The following is a 17,717-nucleotide window of genomic DNA, read 5'->3' on the forward strand; positions in this document are numbered from 1 at the left end:
AGCCCTCTGTCCGACGTGTGCGGAGAAGGCTTTAGCGCTGCCCTCCGGGAGGGGGCGATCCTCGCACCCGCCCCGTCCGAAGCCGTAGGGAGCCCCGGGCGCCCCTGGCCCTGGCGCCTGAGACCCGCCCTGGCCGGAGCCCTGCGGTTTCCGGGAGCGCACGGTCGGCTCCGCGGCGCTCCCGGGCCGGGGCCAGGGCAGGACGGGGCGGAGCCTTGGCCTCGGGGCGCTGAGTCCCTGCCCCAGCCGTCCAGCGCGTGGCCCCCAGCATCGCGGCAGGGCGGCGGCGAGACAACGGACCGCCCCCGCGCACGTCCGTCCGACTGCCCCGGCCGCGCTTTAAGAGCTGGCGCCGAAGCCGCAGTTGGAGGCGCCGAGACCCCGGAGACCCAGCCCGCGAGACCCAGCCCGGGCCGGGGCCCCTAGGGCCAGCCGGAGCAGCCTCATGGCGGGTAAGTGCCCCCGCCTCCCCCTCCCGGCCCCAGCGCGGCGACCCTTCTGCCGCGCGTTCCAGCACTTGCCTCCGCCCGCCGGCCCCCACTGCGGCTCCCGCCCGCCCTGGCCGGCCTCGCCCCGCTCCTACAGGGGTGCTGGGGTGCAGTAGAGCGTGTCTCGCTCCTCGCTCCTCGAAGTCGGTTGCGGCTTAAGAAGTGTGGGGGTTCCGCCTTCTCACCACCCCACCCCGTCCAGACCCCGGAGCCCGCACTTTCTTTGCCCAGCCTGGGCTGCCACTGAGTGGGACCAAGCGTCTGGAAGCCTCCCGGGTCCCCGCAGGGTGCCAGCAGCAAAGAGCGCCTGCGTCTCCATTTCTCATACCCGCTGCCCTCTCCTCACCTCCACCGCCTCCCACCGACTCCACCGAGCATGGGCTCCCCTTGATATCGGGCTAGGGAAGGGAGTGGGTGCTAGGGAAGGGAGTGGGTGCTAGGGAAGGGAGTGGGTGCTAGGGAAGGTTACAGAACCCAAGTGGAGTCCAGCCTCACAGGAGGTTCCAGGACCCCAGAGGATGGAGCCCTGAATGCCAACAAGGGCAGCGGTTCCTTCCTGGGCTTTCCCTCGGCGATGGCGCCCACCCAAGCTCCGTGTCAAGGCTCCACAGGAGCCTGGGGAAGATGGAGGTCCTGGTGAGGGAAGGTCTGATTTCTACTCAGGAGCACAAGGAAATGCTCTGGCCAGAATCCCAAGGCCAGGGCCAGTTGCTTTCCAAGGCAAACCAGAATGCTCTGCCCAGGGCACTGGGACCCCAGGGGAAATGGCTTTTCCACTGAGACCCGGCAGAGCCCAGCCAGCAGCACCCCTGCCCTACAGACACGGGAAGCCTGCTTCTGTGCTGCTCCGGATCCAACCTAGGGGGCGGGGGTGCTGTCCCAGTGTGTCCCCCGCAGGCCAGGGGTGTGAGGGAAACAGCTTTGCCTGAGGCAGCACAGGCCTGGTGGTCTCTGCCCCCAGAGCAGCTGGCCCTGGTGATTGGGGGCATCGCCGGGGGGCTGCTGCTGCTGCTGTTGGTCGGGCTGAGCTGCTGTCTGTGGAGGAGGCTCTGTGCCATCCTTGCCTATGAGGAGCTGCCAGGGACACCAGCCATGGCCACCACAGCCACCTCCAGCGGACAGGGGGACAAGCTCTGCCAGATGCATACAAGGACCCCATCCAGCAGGTGAGGCAGGATGTGGGGCCTCGTGGGCTCCTAGCCTTGTTCTAGGTCCCTCCCTGTGCAGTGTCCCTTGGGGTGGGGCAGGAAAGGAAAATCCTGTTAATAGAGCGCCTCCTCTATGCGGCGACCATGCTGGGAGTGTTCACACAGAAACCCCAGAAACTTCACCACGGGCTGGTGGCAGGCATTAGGAAACCTATTTTCCAGCTGAGGAGACTGAGGCTCAAGGGACACAAGTATCAGATCCAGATAGCAACAACTAGTAAGTGGTAGAACAGGAATCGAAACCCAGACAGGCTGGTGTCGGAGGCTGTGTTCTTTCTCCAACATCCCACTGCTGCCTCGGGCAGACAGAGGCGCTGGCTCTGTGAGTGGGGAGGGGGTTGGGGGGATGTTAGTGTGGGCCCAGAAAATGGTGCTCTTGCCTGCTCCTGGCTCCCACTGGGTTTTCTCCCTCCAGCCCCTGGGCTCAACCCCCTTGGCTGGGTGCTCTGAGTCTGAACCATTCACTTGCCACCTACTTGCTGTCCGCCTCCCTCTGGACAGCCCTCCAGGTGTGCCGTTTGTGGTGCCCCCTTCCCTCCGAGGCCGAGACTGGATGCCCCTGCACAGTGGAGAGTGGGCTCAGGCCCCACGGGACCCCTGCCTAGCTCCGGAGCTCCTGCCTCATGCCCCCAGCAGTAACCTTGGTGAGTGCTCCCGCCAGGGGTGCCCGGGGGTCAGGGTCCACTCAGGTGGACCCATCTGCTTTCACCGGCCTAGCTCCAGACACAGCCTGAACCAGCCCAGGGGATGCCAGGGTTGCCTGGTGGCCACTCTTTCTGGGTACTTTCATTTACCAAGTGCCTGCCGCGCCCCATTCAGGGTAAGATATGGTCTCATGTGCCATTTTGCAGTGAGACCTCAGCACAACTCTGGGGGGGAGGAATTATCACCCATTTTACACAGTCATAAACTGAGGCTCAGGAAGGTTAACGGTGCCTTGCCCAAGGTCCTAGAGATCATAAGTGACAGACCCGGCCTTGGAATCCAGGCGTACCCAGGTGCAGAACTTGTGCTGGGTCCTGCTCCAGAAGGATGGGCTGGCTAACCGGGAGGGCAGAATGCCAGGAGCTGGGAACACAGATTTCTGCCACCTCTTTGCTCTAAAGTTCCCTCAAGAGACCTGCCCAGCAACCACCTAGTAATCAGCTTGGCCCTTCTGATTTGAAGAGGAAGAAAAAAGGCAGCACTTTATCACTGAGTCATTCTCTAGACACCATGGAAAGGGCGCAGGCCAGGTGCTGGGCACTGTGGCCCTGAAAGCAGCCCTGACCTCAGGGATGGGGTAGATCACAGGGGCAGGGGTGTGGGGCAGTGTCAAATGAGCACTCTGCACCCTGCTGGGGCCCAGGCTGGCTGTGCAGCACCTTTGTGCTGAGGCTTCCTGGAGGAGCCGCACTGGGGAGAGGGGACATGTTCAGTCTGGAGAAGGGAGTGGGGCGCATGTGGCCGGCCAGCTGAGGCTCAGTGGAGAGGGATGGGCCAGGGCAGGGTTTGCTGCTCAAGCCACACCCTCACCTTCCCCTGGCCTGCCAGCCCTCCCACCCTCCATTGTAGGAGACACATGTGTGGTGGGGGCCATCAACCCGGAGCTCTACAAGTTCTCGGAGGACAAGAGTGAGACCGACTTCCCTGCCGGCTGCCTAGGGCGGCTGTGGTTCTCCGTGGAATACCAGCAGGAGGCCGAGCGGCTGCTGGTGGGCTTGATCAAGGCACGGCAGCTGCAGGCCCCCTCAGAGACCTGCAGCCCCCTGGTGAAGCTCCACCTGCTGCCCGATGAGCGGCGCTTCCTCCAGTCCAAGACCAAACGCAAAACCTCCAACCCGCAGTTTGACGAGCACTTCGTCTTCCAGGTACGGCCTCTGGAGCAGGCAGGGTCTGGGGTCTTCTGGCCTCCAGGGAAGGAGCGGGCATTGTGCAGGAGAGCCCCAGCCTCCTGCACCAGCCAGTGCCCCACAGCCCCGCTGGGACCCTCGATGCCACCAGCTCTGCTTTACCCAGCCCACAGGGTCAGGGCCCAGAGGAGCCGACCCCTGATGGAGAGGGCAGAGGAGAGACTTGGAGAGGGGCTGGCCAGAAGGCTGGGCTCCTCCTGTCCTGACTGTCTGGAGGAGAGAAAGGGAAAACACATTTTTGGAGCACTGACTGAATGCCAGGCCCTGGACAGTGGGGTTCAGGGGAAGCACCCCAAATCCCTGGAGCCGTGTGGAGTTTCTGGCCAGGTGATCCAAGGAAGGTGGAGGTGGGGACAGGAACTGCCCAAGAGCCATTCTGAAGGCTTTGCTGCACCTTGGCCTGGCTCAGGGTCTGGAGGTAGCGAGGCTGTCAGGGCACTGAGCCAGTTGTGCAGGGGCCTGGGAGCCTCAGCAGGTGACTGGGCCCCTTAGGGGAAGCCGGTAATCAAGATCTGCCGAGAGGCCTTGGACAAACATTTTCTCAGGCTGGCTGAACAGGTAAGGAGAGGCCAGCTTCCAGGAAGAGTGTGACTGCCCAGGCCAGCACCACGATTCGCGCTTTCCTCCCAGGCAGAGAGCTGGGAAGGGGGGGCTGTGGGGCCTGGTCCCGGGCCACCCTGCTGCGTCCAAGGCTGTGAGAATTAACAGGTGAATCAGCTCTTCTCAGGACAAGATCCAAGGCCACCACCTTGCTGGCCAGCATGGCCACATGTCATGCTTGCCTGCTTATTTTTCTTGACTCACCACTTTTCCATCCCATCCCGCCTCAACTACATCGGGCCCCTCCATGCTGTAAAAGGGAAAGGGAAGAAGGAGAAAAGGGAAGAGGAGAAAATCAGTATTGAAATCAGTATTAATGGGTCAGGCGCTGTGACCAGGGTGTTATCCCAATTTCGAAGGTGAGGAGGCCAAGTCTCAGGGGCCAAGCTGGCGTGCCTGATGCAGAGAGCAGGGGCAGGCCAGTGTCCCAGGCCCCAGGCCCTTGCTGCAGCATGGGGCCCTCACACTTCTCTGCAGGCATGTCACACCTGCAGCTCCTGCTAAATGGCAGGTGCCCATTCATGGGCCCCGCATTTCTAACAAGGCCCCGGGTGGTGGTGGACACTGTAGCTCCTCGGACCACACTCTGGGTAGCAAAGCCCTGGCACACACTCCCACTTCCTGGGGCCACTTGGCCCCACTGCTGAGAAGGATCCCCTGAAAATGCCTGGGTTTGGGGGGTGTAGGTCCCTGGTTGAGACATCCCCTCCCCTAAAGTGCCTGTGTTCAGGACAATGAGTCACACCCTCTCATGCCCCACCCCCTCGTCTCCTCCAGGTGTCCAGCAAGAGTGTCACCCAGAGGGTACTGAGGCTCTCAGTGTACCACGTGGACAGGCAGAGGAAACACCAGCTCCTGGGCCAGGTGCTGTTCCCCCTGAAGCACGAGACCCTGGCAGGTGACTGCCGGCGCATCATCTGGAGAGACCTGGAGGCCGAGAGCCTGGAGGTAAGGTCGAGGTCACCGGAGTGGCAGCACTGCCGTGGCAGCCAGCAGGTGTGCACAGGGCCCAGCACCTGTCGGCCGGCGTCAGCCCTCGCATACTGCACACCACCCTGCAAGAGTGAGCAGGCCCCACGCTGCTGGCTGAGGGGGATGCCCCGTCCCTGGGCAGGGAGGAGCCGCCCGAGTTCCTTTCACACTGGAGCGACCTGAAAAATCCATGTGTGGATGCCCGTCCAGGTCAGACAGCTGTGAAAGTGACACCACAAACGGACCAGCCCGGGGAAATGTTCCCCCACACCCCAGGAAGGACAGGTGGCTCAGAATAGGCTTTGGAGTCCTGCAGAACTGGGTACCGATCCTTAGGTCTGGTCCACACGACTGCGCAGGTCCCGCAGCTCTCCAGACCCCAGTTTCTCCATCTAGTAAATGGCGGTGGGGCTCAAAGGAGACCCTGTGGCTGTGTCCTGTGCACTGCTGGGAGGAAGGAGGGAGGCACATGGGGCTTTTGTGGCCCCCGGGCACCTGTCAGAGTGACAGGGCTAGGGCGCTTCCATCTCGGCCTCCCCAGCCTCCCTCGGAGTTTGGCGACCTCCAGTTCTGCCTCGGCTACAATGACTACCTGAGCCGCCTGACAGTGGTCGTGCTGCGTGCCAAGGGCCTCCGGCTCCAGGAGGACAGGGGTATTGTCAGTGAGTTCTTCTCTTTTGCTCCTCGGAGAAGGTCCTGCCCGCTGAGCTTGGGGCCTGGGGCTAGAGTCCGAACGTCATCCCTGACCATCCCATTTCTGCTTGCATATACCCCATCACAGAGGGCTCATTACCTCATGAGACGTGCCCTCCCTCTGTGGACAGTTCCGGTGCCAGAAGCCCCTTGCTATGTTGAACCCAAGGCTGCATCTCCTCAGCCTGCTCCAAGGGGTTTAACCTGACCCCAAGACCAAGTCCTGGCCCTCCCGTTCCCCAAGGCAGCGTCTTAGCTCCGCGAACTGCCCTGCCCAACTCCGCCTCCACCTATCCGCCCGCACCCCCTGCCCCCAGGGGAGGGATGCCCACTCACTAGGGCACTGACACAGGGCAGGTGGTACACCTGTCCCCAGCCTCCCAGAACACAGGAGCTGGGGGAGGGGGCCCTGGCTCACCCCACACATCCCACCCCTACACGGGTTGCCCCAAGCAAGGTCGTGGTCATTGGCCACCTGCTGGTCTTTGCATCTGGGTCACTTGTAAGCCAGCTGGGATTCAGATCCTCCACTGAGGATCCAAAGCCTTCTGCCCCCACCCCCAAAATCAGCCCTCTGAAAAAGGGGCCCCAGCAGGCCTGAGAACCCAGTGCGAACATGGTCCCCATGGGCATGCGGTGCCAGGCTCCGGTAAACAGGGCCAGCCTGAGCTGTGGGCGTGTTCCGGAGATAGGAAGGAGCAGGGAGGGAGCAGAGTGCTCCCGGGTGCGAGGCAGCACGCCCAGCCACCCGCTTCCTGCTGCTGGGTCAGCGGCTATGTGAGTGACCCAGCACCAGGGTTGGGCACGTGCCCTCCTGGCCGGACCGCCTGGGTGGGCTGGGTTCCTGCCCGCCTCCTCAGCCCACTGGTGTGCGCCACCCCTAGGTGTGTTTGTCAGAGTGTCTCTGATGAACCACAACAAGTTCGTCAAGTGCAAAAAGACCTCGGCTGTGCTGGGCTCCATCAACCCTGTGTACAACGAGACCTTCAGCTTCAAGACTGATGCCACTGAGCTGGACACTGCCAGCCTCAGCCTGACAGTGATGCAGAACCTGGAAGGGGACAGTAAGGCTGCTCCTCCCACTTCAGGCTGTTGGGGTGACGGGCAAGGGAGGGCCTGCTGCATGTTCGGGCAGAACGAATGCCTCCTGCCCAGGCCTCGGGAGGAGCTGCACGAGCTCTGTGCCCAGGTTAAGGAAACTAGTGCTCAGAGAGGCTGAGACACTTGTCCAAGGACATGCAGCTTTCGGGCAGCAGGGCTGGGATTCATGCCCAGCTTGAGTCCAGTTAGACTCGGTGTGGTACCCTAGAAAGAGGTTAAGCGATGGCCTCTGCTACCCATCCCCTCCTGGGGCCACTCTCCAGAGAGGTCGGGAGGCAGCACAGTGCCTGCCACCAGCCAAGGGACCTAGTGCTGTAGGCCATGGCATGCCCTGCATTTCCTCGCACCCTCTAGACAAGCCTTTAGGGTCCTGGGCGAGTTATCCCAGCCAGCTCTCCTGCACTGCCCCGTACCTGGTGCACACTGCCACTGTCTGGGAAGCAGAGCCGGTAGGCCGTGCCTGGTCCCGTGGACTGGACTTAAGGCCCTTCCCCACTGTGGGGGTTAGGGTGAACAGTACTGTTGAATATTCTCGCTGATGGAAGAGGCCTTCTTTCTGGAGGGGCCCTTTCCTCCCTCAGCTCTTTGAGGCGAAGTAGGCTTAACGTGGCTCTGTAGCAGGGAACAGGGTGGGGGGGTGGCCCTGAAGGGTGGGCTCTCCACCTGGGATCCCGTCTGGGGGTGGGGGTGGGGGTAGGGGAGAAGCAGCCCTTCCAGCCCCAGAGCAAAGGCAGGCCGGTTTGGGGGCTGTCAGCTGGTGCTTGCTGCCACTTGCTTCCAGGGCAGGGGAGAGTGGGTGAGAGAAGTCGCTGGGGATGTTGCTGGGGACCTGTTGTGTGCTCAGGAGCAGACCGGCCCTCTCTCCCCCCTGCAGAGAGCCAGCAGCTGGGCCGGGTGGTGGTGGGCCCCTACATGTACACGCGAGGCAGGGAGCTGGAGCACTGGGACCAGATGCTCAGCAGGCCCAAGGAGCTGGTGAAGCGCTGGCATGCGCTCAGCCGCACCTCCGAGCCCTGACCTGCGCCCAGGACCGCGGCTCTGCTTCGGGACCCGCCCTCCTCGCAGTTGCTCGGGATGGCCACAAGCAGGGACGTTTCATCCAAGGTCTCCCTGGTCAGCAGCTGTGGCCAGTGCGCTCCCTACACAGCCTTACCTGCGGGGCTGCCCGGGCGTGGAGTCCTGGGCCTGGGCCTGAGTCAGAGTGGGACCCCAGGGGTTCTGAAGAAATACTCCGTGTGGTGATGGCTCGGCTGTGCGTCCTGCGTAGACGTGCGGGGCACACCTGGGCTCCGCCGTCTGGGAAAGCCAACGTGTGCTGATGCAGCTGATGACCCGCTGCTCTTCCACTGGGCTTTCTCCGCCTTCCTCCTGGCAGAGGAGACACACGCTCGGGGCGGTGGTGGGGAGAATGCCGTGAGCAGCCGGCTCGGGTACCCACTGGTGGACCATGTCAGCGCGGCCCACTGTGCGGGGTGAAGAGGGCCTCACCTGTGTGTTAGGTCCCTCCCCAGAGCGATGGCCAGTCCCACCCACCACGTGATGTCGGGTTTTGCCCCCGGCCCACCCTCCCCAGAGCCCAAAACCTCACACCCCCGGCCCTGTAGGTGTTCTGCTGCCGGCTTCCGTGGTCTCCCTGATCCAACAGCACTCGGTTCCTGTTCACGTCAAGCAGGACATGGTGGAAGCCGTGTGGCCATAGTGTAGCCCACAGGGCTGAGAACGTTTCCTGTAATCCCAGGGATTCCAGTGTGATTGTCGTGCTGTGGTGTCCGTATAAAATTCATTAAGACAGAAGCCCCCACAAATACCAGCCGTCAACTCCCCAGAAGCTGGACTCAAGCTAAGGAGCAGCGGCTGTGCCTGTCGCTGTTACCGAGACAGGCAGTGGGTACTTGCACCCCAGTGCTGTGGAGCCTGCAGAGTCGATGCACTGTTGTTGTACAACTAGAACAGAACTTTGAACTAGTATCTTTTTCTTATGCAGTGAAGCAACTTCAGCGAAATAAAGTATCGAATGTTATACCGAGTTTATGCCTTTTACTTGTGTTCCTGTCTCTGTCACTGCACAAATACAAGCTTGCGTGGCAGTGGTCCATGTGGACAGAGTATGTGGTGTTTGCTTTTTCTCACTTATTTCACTTGCACATTTTCAAAGTAGTCTACAGAGCTGTCGTTTCTAATAGCTTCATAGCACACAGAATCGTTCTCTGTGTGTTTACAGAGCGGAGGACTAATGTGTCACCTGACATCCCAGGAGGTGCCAGCCGCCTCCACATTCCACGTGAGATTCATGACTAGCAGTGGCCTTTCTAGAGCCACTTGGAAAAGTTGATAAGGGTCCTCTTTGCAAGACAGAGTGACCTGGCATATCTGACTCACCCCTGAAAAATCTAAATGGCAGAGACTAACAGGCTCTCTGCTCTGTTGGGAGGGAAGAGGGTTTCTGTATAGGGCTGTTCTCCGTCTACAAACATGGAGCAAAATATACATGCATCTTCCCACAGACCAGAGAGAGCTGGCCTCAAATCCTGTCCACAAAGTGACTCCAGCAGAAAGAAGCCCTTTGCATTTCCATAAAACATTTAAGCATCAGCTGGTCAATTTCCACAAAATAAAGTGCTAGAACTTGATCGTATTTCATTGAATATGTAGACCAATTAGGGGGTCATTTGACAACTTTACAACATTGAATCTTCTAATCCATTAACATGGTGTTAGGTCTTTTGTAAGTTTCTTAGAATGGTTTTGTGGTTTCCAGCAAAGTGTTCGTACACATCTTTCATTAGATTTACCCTTAGGTGTTTTCTATTTGTTTATTGGTAGTATATAGAGATTCTGTTGCTACAAAAGTATGTTGACTTTGTATCTAGTGAGTGGCCTTGCTAATTCATTTAAATTTTAATAGTTTCCAGATTCTTTATGTATAACCATGTCTTCTGCGAGTAACAGTTTCATTTCTTCCTTTCCCAACTTTATGCCTTATTTACTGATTGCCAAATTGCAGTGTCTGGACAATTGGACAAGAAAAAGAAATAAAGGACATCCAGATTGTAAAGGAGGAAGTAAAACTATATTTGCAGATGACATGATCTTGTATGTAGAAAATCCTAAAGAGTACACACACACACAAATCCTATTAGAGTTAATAAACAAGTTCAGCATGGCTGCAAGATACAAATTGGTATACAAATTGCATTGGCTCGGTCCTCCAGCGAGTACTGACTCCCAGTAGCGATTGATAATGGGTATGCTTGTCGCATTCTCAGTCTCTGGGATGGCAGGCAAGGGCGTAGGAGCTATCAATATTTACCATTAAGCATGATATTTGCTATAGGATTTATATTGTACTCATGATAGTATATTCCCAACCTGTTAAAAAGTTATTTTTTTAAATCACAAATGGTGTTAAATTTTATCAAATACTTTTTCTGTATCTTTTGAAATAATTTTTTTCTCCTTTATTCTTTTAATGTGATAACTTATACTGATTGACTTTTGAATGTCAAACCAAACTTACATTCTCATAATAGAAACCAGCAGCGTGTGTATGTGTTTGTGTGTGTGCAAGTGTATACACACGCACAATAGTACTAGGACTTATTTATTTCAAATTTAGATGTATTTGCTATTATAATTTTAAGGATTTTTGCAGTTATGTTCATGAGAGACTTTCCTATAATATTTTTATTGTAATGTTCTTGCACTGGAAAAGAATGTGTATTCCGCAGTTGTTGTGTACAGGTGTTCTGTATATTTAAATTAGGTCAAGTTTGTAAATCAGGTTGGTCAAATCATATGCATCTTTACTAATATTTTTGTCTATTTTTCTATCCATTATTGAGAGAAGTTAAAGTCTCCCACTATGATTGGGATTGTAAATTTGTTTATTTCTCCTTTAGTTTTGTCAATTTTTGTTTTATTTATTTAGAGCTTATGTTATTAGGCTCATACTCAATTAAAATTGATATTTTTCTGGTAGAGTGAACCCTTTGTCAGTGTGAAATGGCTCTCTCTACCACTCACAATGGTTTTTTTTTTTTCATTTTTCCCTTACTTTTCAACTTTCTTATGTTCTTATTATAGAATTACATAATGTCTCTTAAATATAATCTTTATATCAAGCCTGCCAACTTCTGTCTTTTGTGTATTTAGCACATTTACATTTAATGTAATTAATGATATAGTTGTGTTCACATATACCATCTTACCATTTGTTTCCATTGTCCCACCTAATTTATGTTTCTTTTTCTCTCCTTGGCTGCCTTCTTTTGGATTAATTTGGTTTTTTAATTCCATCTCCCCCCACTCATTAGTTGCTACTTATACATTCTTTTATTATTCCTTTAGTGTTGCCCCCAGAAATTACAACTTGTATCCATTATTTATTATAGTCTAATACAAATTTTATTTTTTAATCATTTCCCAGACAATGCTATATCTCACAACACTCAATCTCTATTGACCTCCACTCTACTCTTTTTTTTTTTGAAACAGAGTCTCACTCTGTTGCCCTGGCTAGAGTGCCATGGCGTCAGCCTAGCTCACAGCAACCTCAAACTCCTGGACTCAAGCGATCCTACTGCCTCAGCCTCCCAAGTAGCTGGGACTACAGCCATGTGCCATCATGCCTGACTAATTTTTTCTATATATATTTTTAGTTGTCCAGCTAATTTCTTTCCATATTTAGTAGAGACAGGGTCTCGCTGTTGCTCAGGCTGGTCTCCAACTCCTGAACTCAAGTGATCCTCCTGCCTTGGCCTCCCAGTGTGCTAGGATTACAGGCGTGAGCCACAATGCCTAGCCTCTCCATTCTACTCTTGCATGTATGTTGTTGCTATTATTCTTTTAATTCCACATATATTTTACACCTAAGAACACACTACTACTATTGCTATGTTCCATCAGCATGCCCTTATATTGACCCACATATTCACTCTTTCTGTTGCTTTTTATTCTTTACTATATTTTTGTGATTATATCTTAGCTCAGTTTTCTTCTACCTGAGAACTCCCTGTAATATTTCTTTTAGTGCAGATCTGCTGGCAGCAAATTTTCTCAATCTTTGAATAGAAATATCTATTTCAAATTCATTTGTAAAGACTGTTTTGTGGATACAGAATTCTGGGTTAACAGTTTTTTTTTTCCCCCAGCAGTTTCAAAATGGCATTCTAGTGTCTTCTCACTTCTGTCATTTCTGCTGACAAGCGATTGTCAGGCTATTGCTTCTCCTTTGAAAGTAACGTGTCTCCCCCACCTCTCTTTGGCCGCTTTTAATATTTTTTCTTTGTCATTGGTTTTCAGAAGCATGAGTATTGTGTGCCTAGATGCAGTTTTCTTATTTATCTTGCATGGGGGGGAGGGTCATAAAGCTTTATCAGTTTTGGAAAATTCTCAGCCTGTATTTCTTTGACTATTGTTTTGGCCCTGATCTTCCTCTCCTCTACTCATAAGACCCCAGTTACACATAGGTTAGGTCTGTCCACCACTTCCTGCAAGTCTCTCATGTTCTTTGCTGTGTTTTCTATCTCTGTTCTTCAGCTTAGAGTTTTTATACTGTCCTATATTACAGTTCAGTACATCTTTCTTCTTCTAAGTCTAATCATAACTAACCCATGTGCTAAGTTGCTAATTTAAATTATTGTATTTTTCAGTTCTAAATTTCCATTTCATTAATTCATATAGATTCCAGAAAGTCTCTATTCTGTCAGTCAAGTCTATATCTGATAACACCAATATCTGGGTCACTAGTGGGTCAGTTTTACTATGTGTATGTCCCCCCCACATTCCTGTTTCTTGTTGTGCTTGATAATTTATTATTGAATGCTGACCATTATAAATTATAGTGGCTCCAGGAGACACTATGGAGATAATGTCTTTCTCCACTGTGTTCACTGTGTTCTCAGGTAGGCAGAGTGGGATGAGGTTGCCTTAACTCAATTGGTATTGCACTCGCTAGAGTCTGGGTTGCAGTTTCTGTAAGGCTCTATCTCCCCCTCTGGTTTGTCCCCATTTCTAGAGCATAGAAATCCTCCAAGGATTCCAGCTGAGAGTCTGGTGTGATCACTAGGCTTCTGTTCTTTGGTGGAACCTGAACTCCCAATTTGTATGTCACTAGTATCACGATACTGTCAAAACTGCTGTCTCTCATAGGCTTTCTGCTTAGCTTAATAATACAGCAAATGCCTCCCATAAGTGTCAGAGTCACTTTTCTGGGTCTCTTTTCTGTCCAATGTCTTAGGCCCTCAGTTCCAGCTGATTTGCAGCCTGAGTCCTTAGTTTCTTGTCTCTACTGCTCCAAAGACTCTGCTGCCCTTTCTGCCTCTTGGCAGTGGTTCCCTTGCTCAAATACTCAGCCTCTTAACTAGAATCAGCAAATTTCCTGAAGGGAAAAATGGCTCACACAGTGCCAGCTCACCTCTTTGTGTTTTCCTCCTTCTGAGATCACAGCCCTTCAAACACTTGTCAACTTAGCAGCTTTCCAATAACTTAAAAAAGAGGTTTTCTGTATTTTATTCAGCTTTCCCAGTTGCTCCTGGCATGAACATTGGTCTGCCTAAAAAAGAAAAAGATTTCTTTTCTCAGAATTCTTATCCCAGAGAAAGAATTCCCAGCAAAGAGTGATTTTATACGGGGAATTAGATTATACAATTCTTAGGAAGGCTGGTGAAGCCAAAGGAGGGGACAGTTGCTTATCAGCTATTGTCTGCAATCATGGTGCATAACAATAACCATAGCGTCTCAGTGGCACAGGGCAATGAGCACTCATTTCTCATACATCTGTGGGTCAGCTGGGTGTGGGCAGATCTAGGGTAGGCAGTTTCAAGGCGTGGGTCTCTGGGCTTAGCTCTTCACCCAGGCCAGCTCCACATTTGTTTATTCTGAGCACAGGCTGAAGGGGCAGCAGCTACCCAGGGGAAGCTCTTTTCATGGTGAAGGCAGAAGCATAAAAGGGCAAACCTCACTGTGCAAACACATTTCTACCCTCTGCTCATTTGCCCATTGGCCAAAGCAAGTCACATGGCCAAGTTCCAACTCTAGGGGCAGGAAGTAAACTATGTCTTTTTTTGGTGAGGAAGTGCAAAGCTACAGGACAATGGCATAGCTACAGGGAGGGGTGAAGAACTAGGGTGAATAACTCACTGTACCATACTGATGTTCCTTAGAAATGGGAATTTCAGGAGCCCGTGGTTGGCTGGGCAGGTGCAGTCACCAAGGAGGAACCCCCAGCTGTGCACTTGCTGTTGTGGCTCATGCCGCTGCTGCCAGTCTGGCATCCCATAATGATGATGGGCTGTAATTTGCACAGCCATTTGCCAACTATGTTTTTTCTTATTTTTCATTGTGGAATTCTTTGCCCAAATGACCGCAAGAGCCTCCAGCATTCTGCGGTCACGAGTATCAGAGTCAAACGAAGAAAAGGATGATTTTTTCCCATCTTTCTGCTTTCTAGTCTCACCTGGGTGCCTCACGTTTGGCAGAATCAACCTGGAGCCCCGTTTGTAAGAGTGTCTAGGAAATATAACTTCCAGACTCTACTTCCAGAAAAATGTAATAAAGCCCTTTAAAGGGGATAGGAACGGTGCTGTGTGCCACCCCACTCTGGGACAAATGTGGGCCACAGGGACCATAGGTAAGATTCACAGTAAAGGAAAGGCCCTAGAGCTGGGTACTCCAGCTCACAATAGCACCATTCAGAGCTTCTCCTGTCCCACAGGTGACCTCCGTCCCCTGCCCCTCCCAAACCCTGCTAGGATGATCAGAAACCCCAGTGAGAAGGAGAAGCAGAAGCACAAAATGGAGCGCTAGGAAACAATGCCACACGCCCACTGCCTGGTGGAGCCGGTGGCAGGCACAGGCCAGGTAGGGGAGGAGTGAAGAGGAAGCCCAAACTTGAAGTTGGAACTTCACTACCTGAGATTGGACATTCTAAGTCCTGAACAGAGCCTGTTTTTGTAACTAGAAGTTACAGGAGACATTTTTGGTTAACTAAGAATGATCAAAAAAGTCATGGAACAGCCCAAGATTTTATCCAAGGGGTAGGGAGAAAGAAGCTACTTGCAGAGCAGGTTGGAATGGGTGACTAGGAAAAAAGAGCAAAGCAGTTGCTGGTCACCTTCCTAAGCCTTGCTCTTTCGACATAATGGCTACATTTCTTAATTGAATTCAGTACGCCATTATGAAAATGGATTGTGATACTTGCCTGCCATGTTTTTTTGTCCTAATGGTTAGTACGGAATTATTAGCTCAAGTCACCCCACCCCTTCCCCTACTTTTAGCTTTATTTCAAAAAGCACGTTTCTCGAAGTGGAATGACTATCAAAGCGAGGAGAGAAGAAGCAGGCCCTGGGAACCGCAGTAGCCTTTACACGCCAGCTTGCGACTGGCTCGGCCCGGGGGGGAGGGGGGGGGGGCCTCCGCAACCGCCGGCAGGAGGAACTGACCCTCGGAGAGGAGATGCGGTGCCTCAGGGCCCCACGGCTAGAAAGTGGTGGAGCTGGAATTCCGGATCAGATTCCAGATGTCCAAAAATGTTACTGTTATTACATACTGCCAGAGAGACCTCAAAAAAGACAGAGACAACCTGTAGGCCCGCAGCCTTCCCGCAGCCGGGGGAGGAGTCTGTGCGGGCCTTTCCGAGCCTGTTAGAGTCTTTAGTGCCGGGGAGGCCGCGCCTTCTCGACGTTCCCTCCTTTCTCTGCCTCCTCCCTCCTCCTCTCCCTCCTCCCTTCCGCTCTCCCTTTCTTCCGTGCTTCTGCGTGAATTGTTCGTCTCCACTGGGGAAGTAAAATCTGGCAAATGATCGGCTTTGATCCCTGTTGGCTCTTTGTTTTTAATAATCTGACAAATCTTGCATGTCTGCTGATTGACAAACTTCCCGGGCTGAGGGTGAGGTCGGGGAGGGGATGAGCGGCGGGAGTGGGGCACTGTGGGGACCGAGCCCGAAGACCGTGGTGTCTCCGTCAGGAGGGCGGTGGGGGCGTGACTGGCAGGTCAGGCCGGGCCGCCAGGTGGCCGAGGGGCCGCGCGGTGGCCTCAGGCCCGCACGGTGGCCCCAGGCCGGCCCCCGCGCCGACGCGCCGGCCCCGCGGTGTGTCTCCGGCGCCCTCTGCCGGTTCGCACCGCGCTCGCAGCCACGGAGAGCCGCGTGGGGGCCGCGGCTGTAGCCGCAGCGCGGGCGCCAAGGATGGATTTGCAGCTGCAGAGGGTGCGCACCAGCCTTCCCAGAATCTTCCCTTGTGCCCCGCGCAAACACTGCCGCTTCTGTCCCCACCAGGAATAGCCAATGGGTCGGGCGCGGTGGCTCACGCTTGCAATCCTAGCACTCTGGGAGGCCGAGGCGGAGGTGGGGTTGGGGGGGGATCGCTTGAGTTCAGGAGTTGGAGACCAGCCTGAGCAAGAGCGAGGCCCTGTCTCTACTATAAATGGAAAGAAATGAGCCAAACAACTAAAAATAGAAAAAATCACCTGGACACGGTGGCGCATGCCTGTAGTCCCAGCTACTCGGGAGGCTGAGGCAGGAGGATCGCTTGAGCCCAGGAGTTTGAGGTTGCTGTGAGCTAGGCTGACACCACGGCACTCACTCTAGCCCAGGCAAGAGAATGAGACTCTGTCTCAAAAAAAAAAAAAAAAAAAAAAGCCAATGACCTGATTGCCATGGCATCCGCTTCTTTGCTTTTACCACCTTAGCAGGCAGCTTTCCACACCATATTACCATATAAAGAGTTATATAAGGAATCAAAAAGGAAGTAATCTTTTATGTCTGGCTTCCTTCACCTTATGTTTCGAGATTCATTCTCCTCTTCCTGTGTGTAGGCCTAGGTCATTCACGTTCATCGCTGTGTAATTTTGCATACTTTTCTGCTGTTTACCCATTCTACTGTTTGTGAACTTTGAGGTTGTTTCTAGTTTGGGGCTATTACAAGTAATGCTGCTATGAACATTCTTGCATATGTATCTTGGTGCAAATCTGCATACATTTTGGGAGGAGTATGACATTAGAGTGGAGCTAATGGGTCACAGAGTTTGCATATCTTCACATTTCATAGATAAAGCTATCCTGTTCTCCAAAGTAAATGCCCCAGTTTACATTCTCACCAGCAGTTCAGTGTATGAGAGTTCCCTTTGCTCCATGCCCTTGTCAACACTTGGTCTTTAGTCTTTTAAATTTTACCCATTCTCTTTAGCATGTTTAGGCATTTCACTGTGGATTTAATTTGTATTTCTCTGATGACTAATGAGATTGAACACCTTTTTTTAGGTAAGTTGGTCATCTGAGTTTCTTCCTTGTGAAGCGCCTGTTCATGGGTCTTGCCCCCGCTTTTTTCCTCCTGGATTATTTGTGGTTTTCTTATCGATTTATAGAGGCTCATTTCAATTATTAATATATGTATTGCAAATGTTTTCTCCCACTCTATCTCTTTAAATTACTAATATATTTTTGGATTATCTACTCCCACTTTATGGCTTTCTTTTGGTGAATAGAAGTTTTTAATTTTAATGTTGTCAAATGAAGCAATCTTTCTTTTATATTAGTGCTTTTTGTGTCATACTTGTCAAGTTTTTCCATACCTTGAAATCATGAAAATATTCTCCTAGACTATTTTCTAGAAGCTTTATTATTTTGCCTTTCACAATTTGATGTAGGATCTACTTGATATCAGCGTTTATATAAATTATGACACAGACTTCAAGTTTCTTTCATTCCATAAAGATATTCAATTATCCCAACACCATTTATTGAAAATACTATCCTTTCCCTACTG

General features: G+C 52.7%; 1 protein-coding gene across 7 annotated transcripts; it reads left to right on the forward strand.

Moving 5' to 3' along the window:
- Nucleotides 1-272: 272 nt before the first annotated feature.
- On the forward strand, nucleotides 273-8,974 carry LOC123650303 (synaptotagmin-15). Of its 7 annotated transcripts, XM_045569018.1 has the most exons (9): nucleotides 273-452; nucleotides 1,455-1,654; nucleotides 1,859-1,913; nucleotides 2,198-2,340; nucleotides 3,230-3,546; nucleotides 4,966-5,136; nucleotides 5,702-5,822; nucleotides 6,738-6,917; nucleotides 7,829-8,974. In XM_045569018.1, the coding sequence occupies exons 2-9, from the start codon at nucleotides 1,555-1,557 to the stop codon at nucleotides 7,969-7,971; spliced, it is 1,230 nt and encodes a 409-aa protein (XP_045424974.1). In that variant the 5' UTR covers nucleotides 273-452; nucleotides 1,455-1,554; the 3' UTR covers nucleotides 7,972-8,974. The 7 variants fall into 7 exon arrangements, with proteins under 7 accessions (XP_045424974.1, XP_045424972.1, XP_045424975.1 ...); XM_045569016.1 differs by lacking the exon at nucleotides 1,859-1,913 and having other exon boundaries at nucleotides 1,450-1,654; nucleotides 5,702-5,813; XM_045569019.1 differs by lacking the exon at nucleotides 1,859-1,913 and having other exon boundaries at nucleotides 274-452; nucleotides 2,239-2,340.
- The last annotated feature ends 8,743 nt before the right edge of the window (nucleotides 8,975-17,717 follow it).

Source organism: Lemur catta, chromosome 14 (genome assembly GCF_020740605.2).
Source record: "Lemur catta isolate mLemCat1 chromosome 14, mLemCat1.pri, whole genome shotgun sequence".
Classification (NCBI taxonomy): domain Eukaryota; kingdom Metazoa; phylum Chordata; class Mammalia; order Primates; family Lemuridae; genus Lemur; species Lemur catta.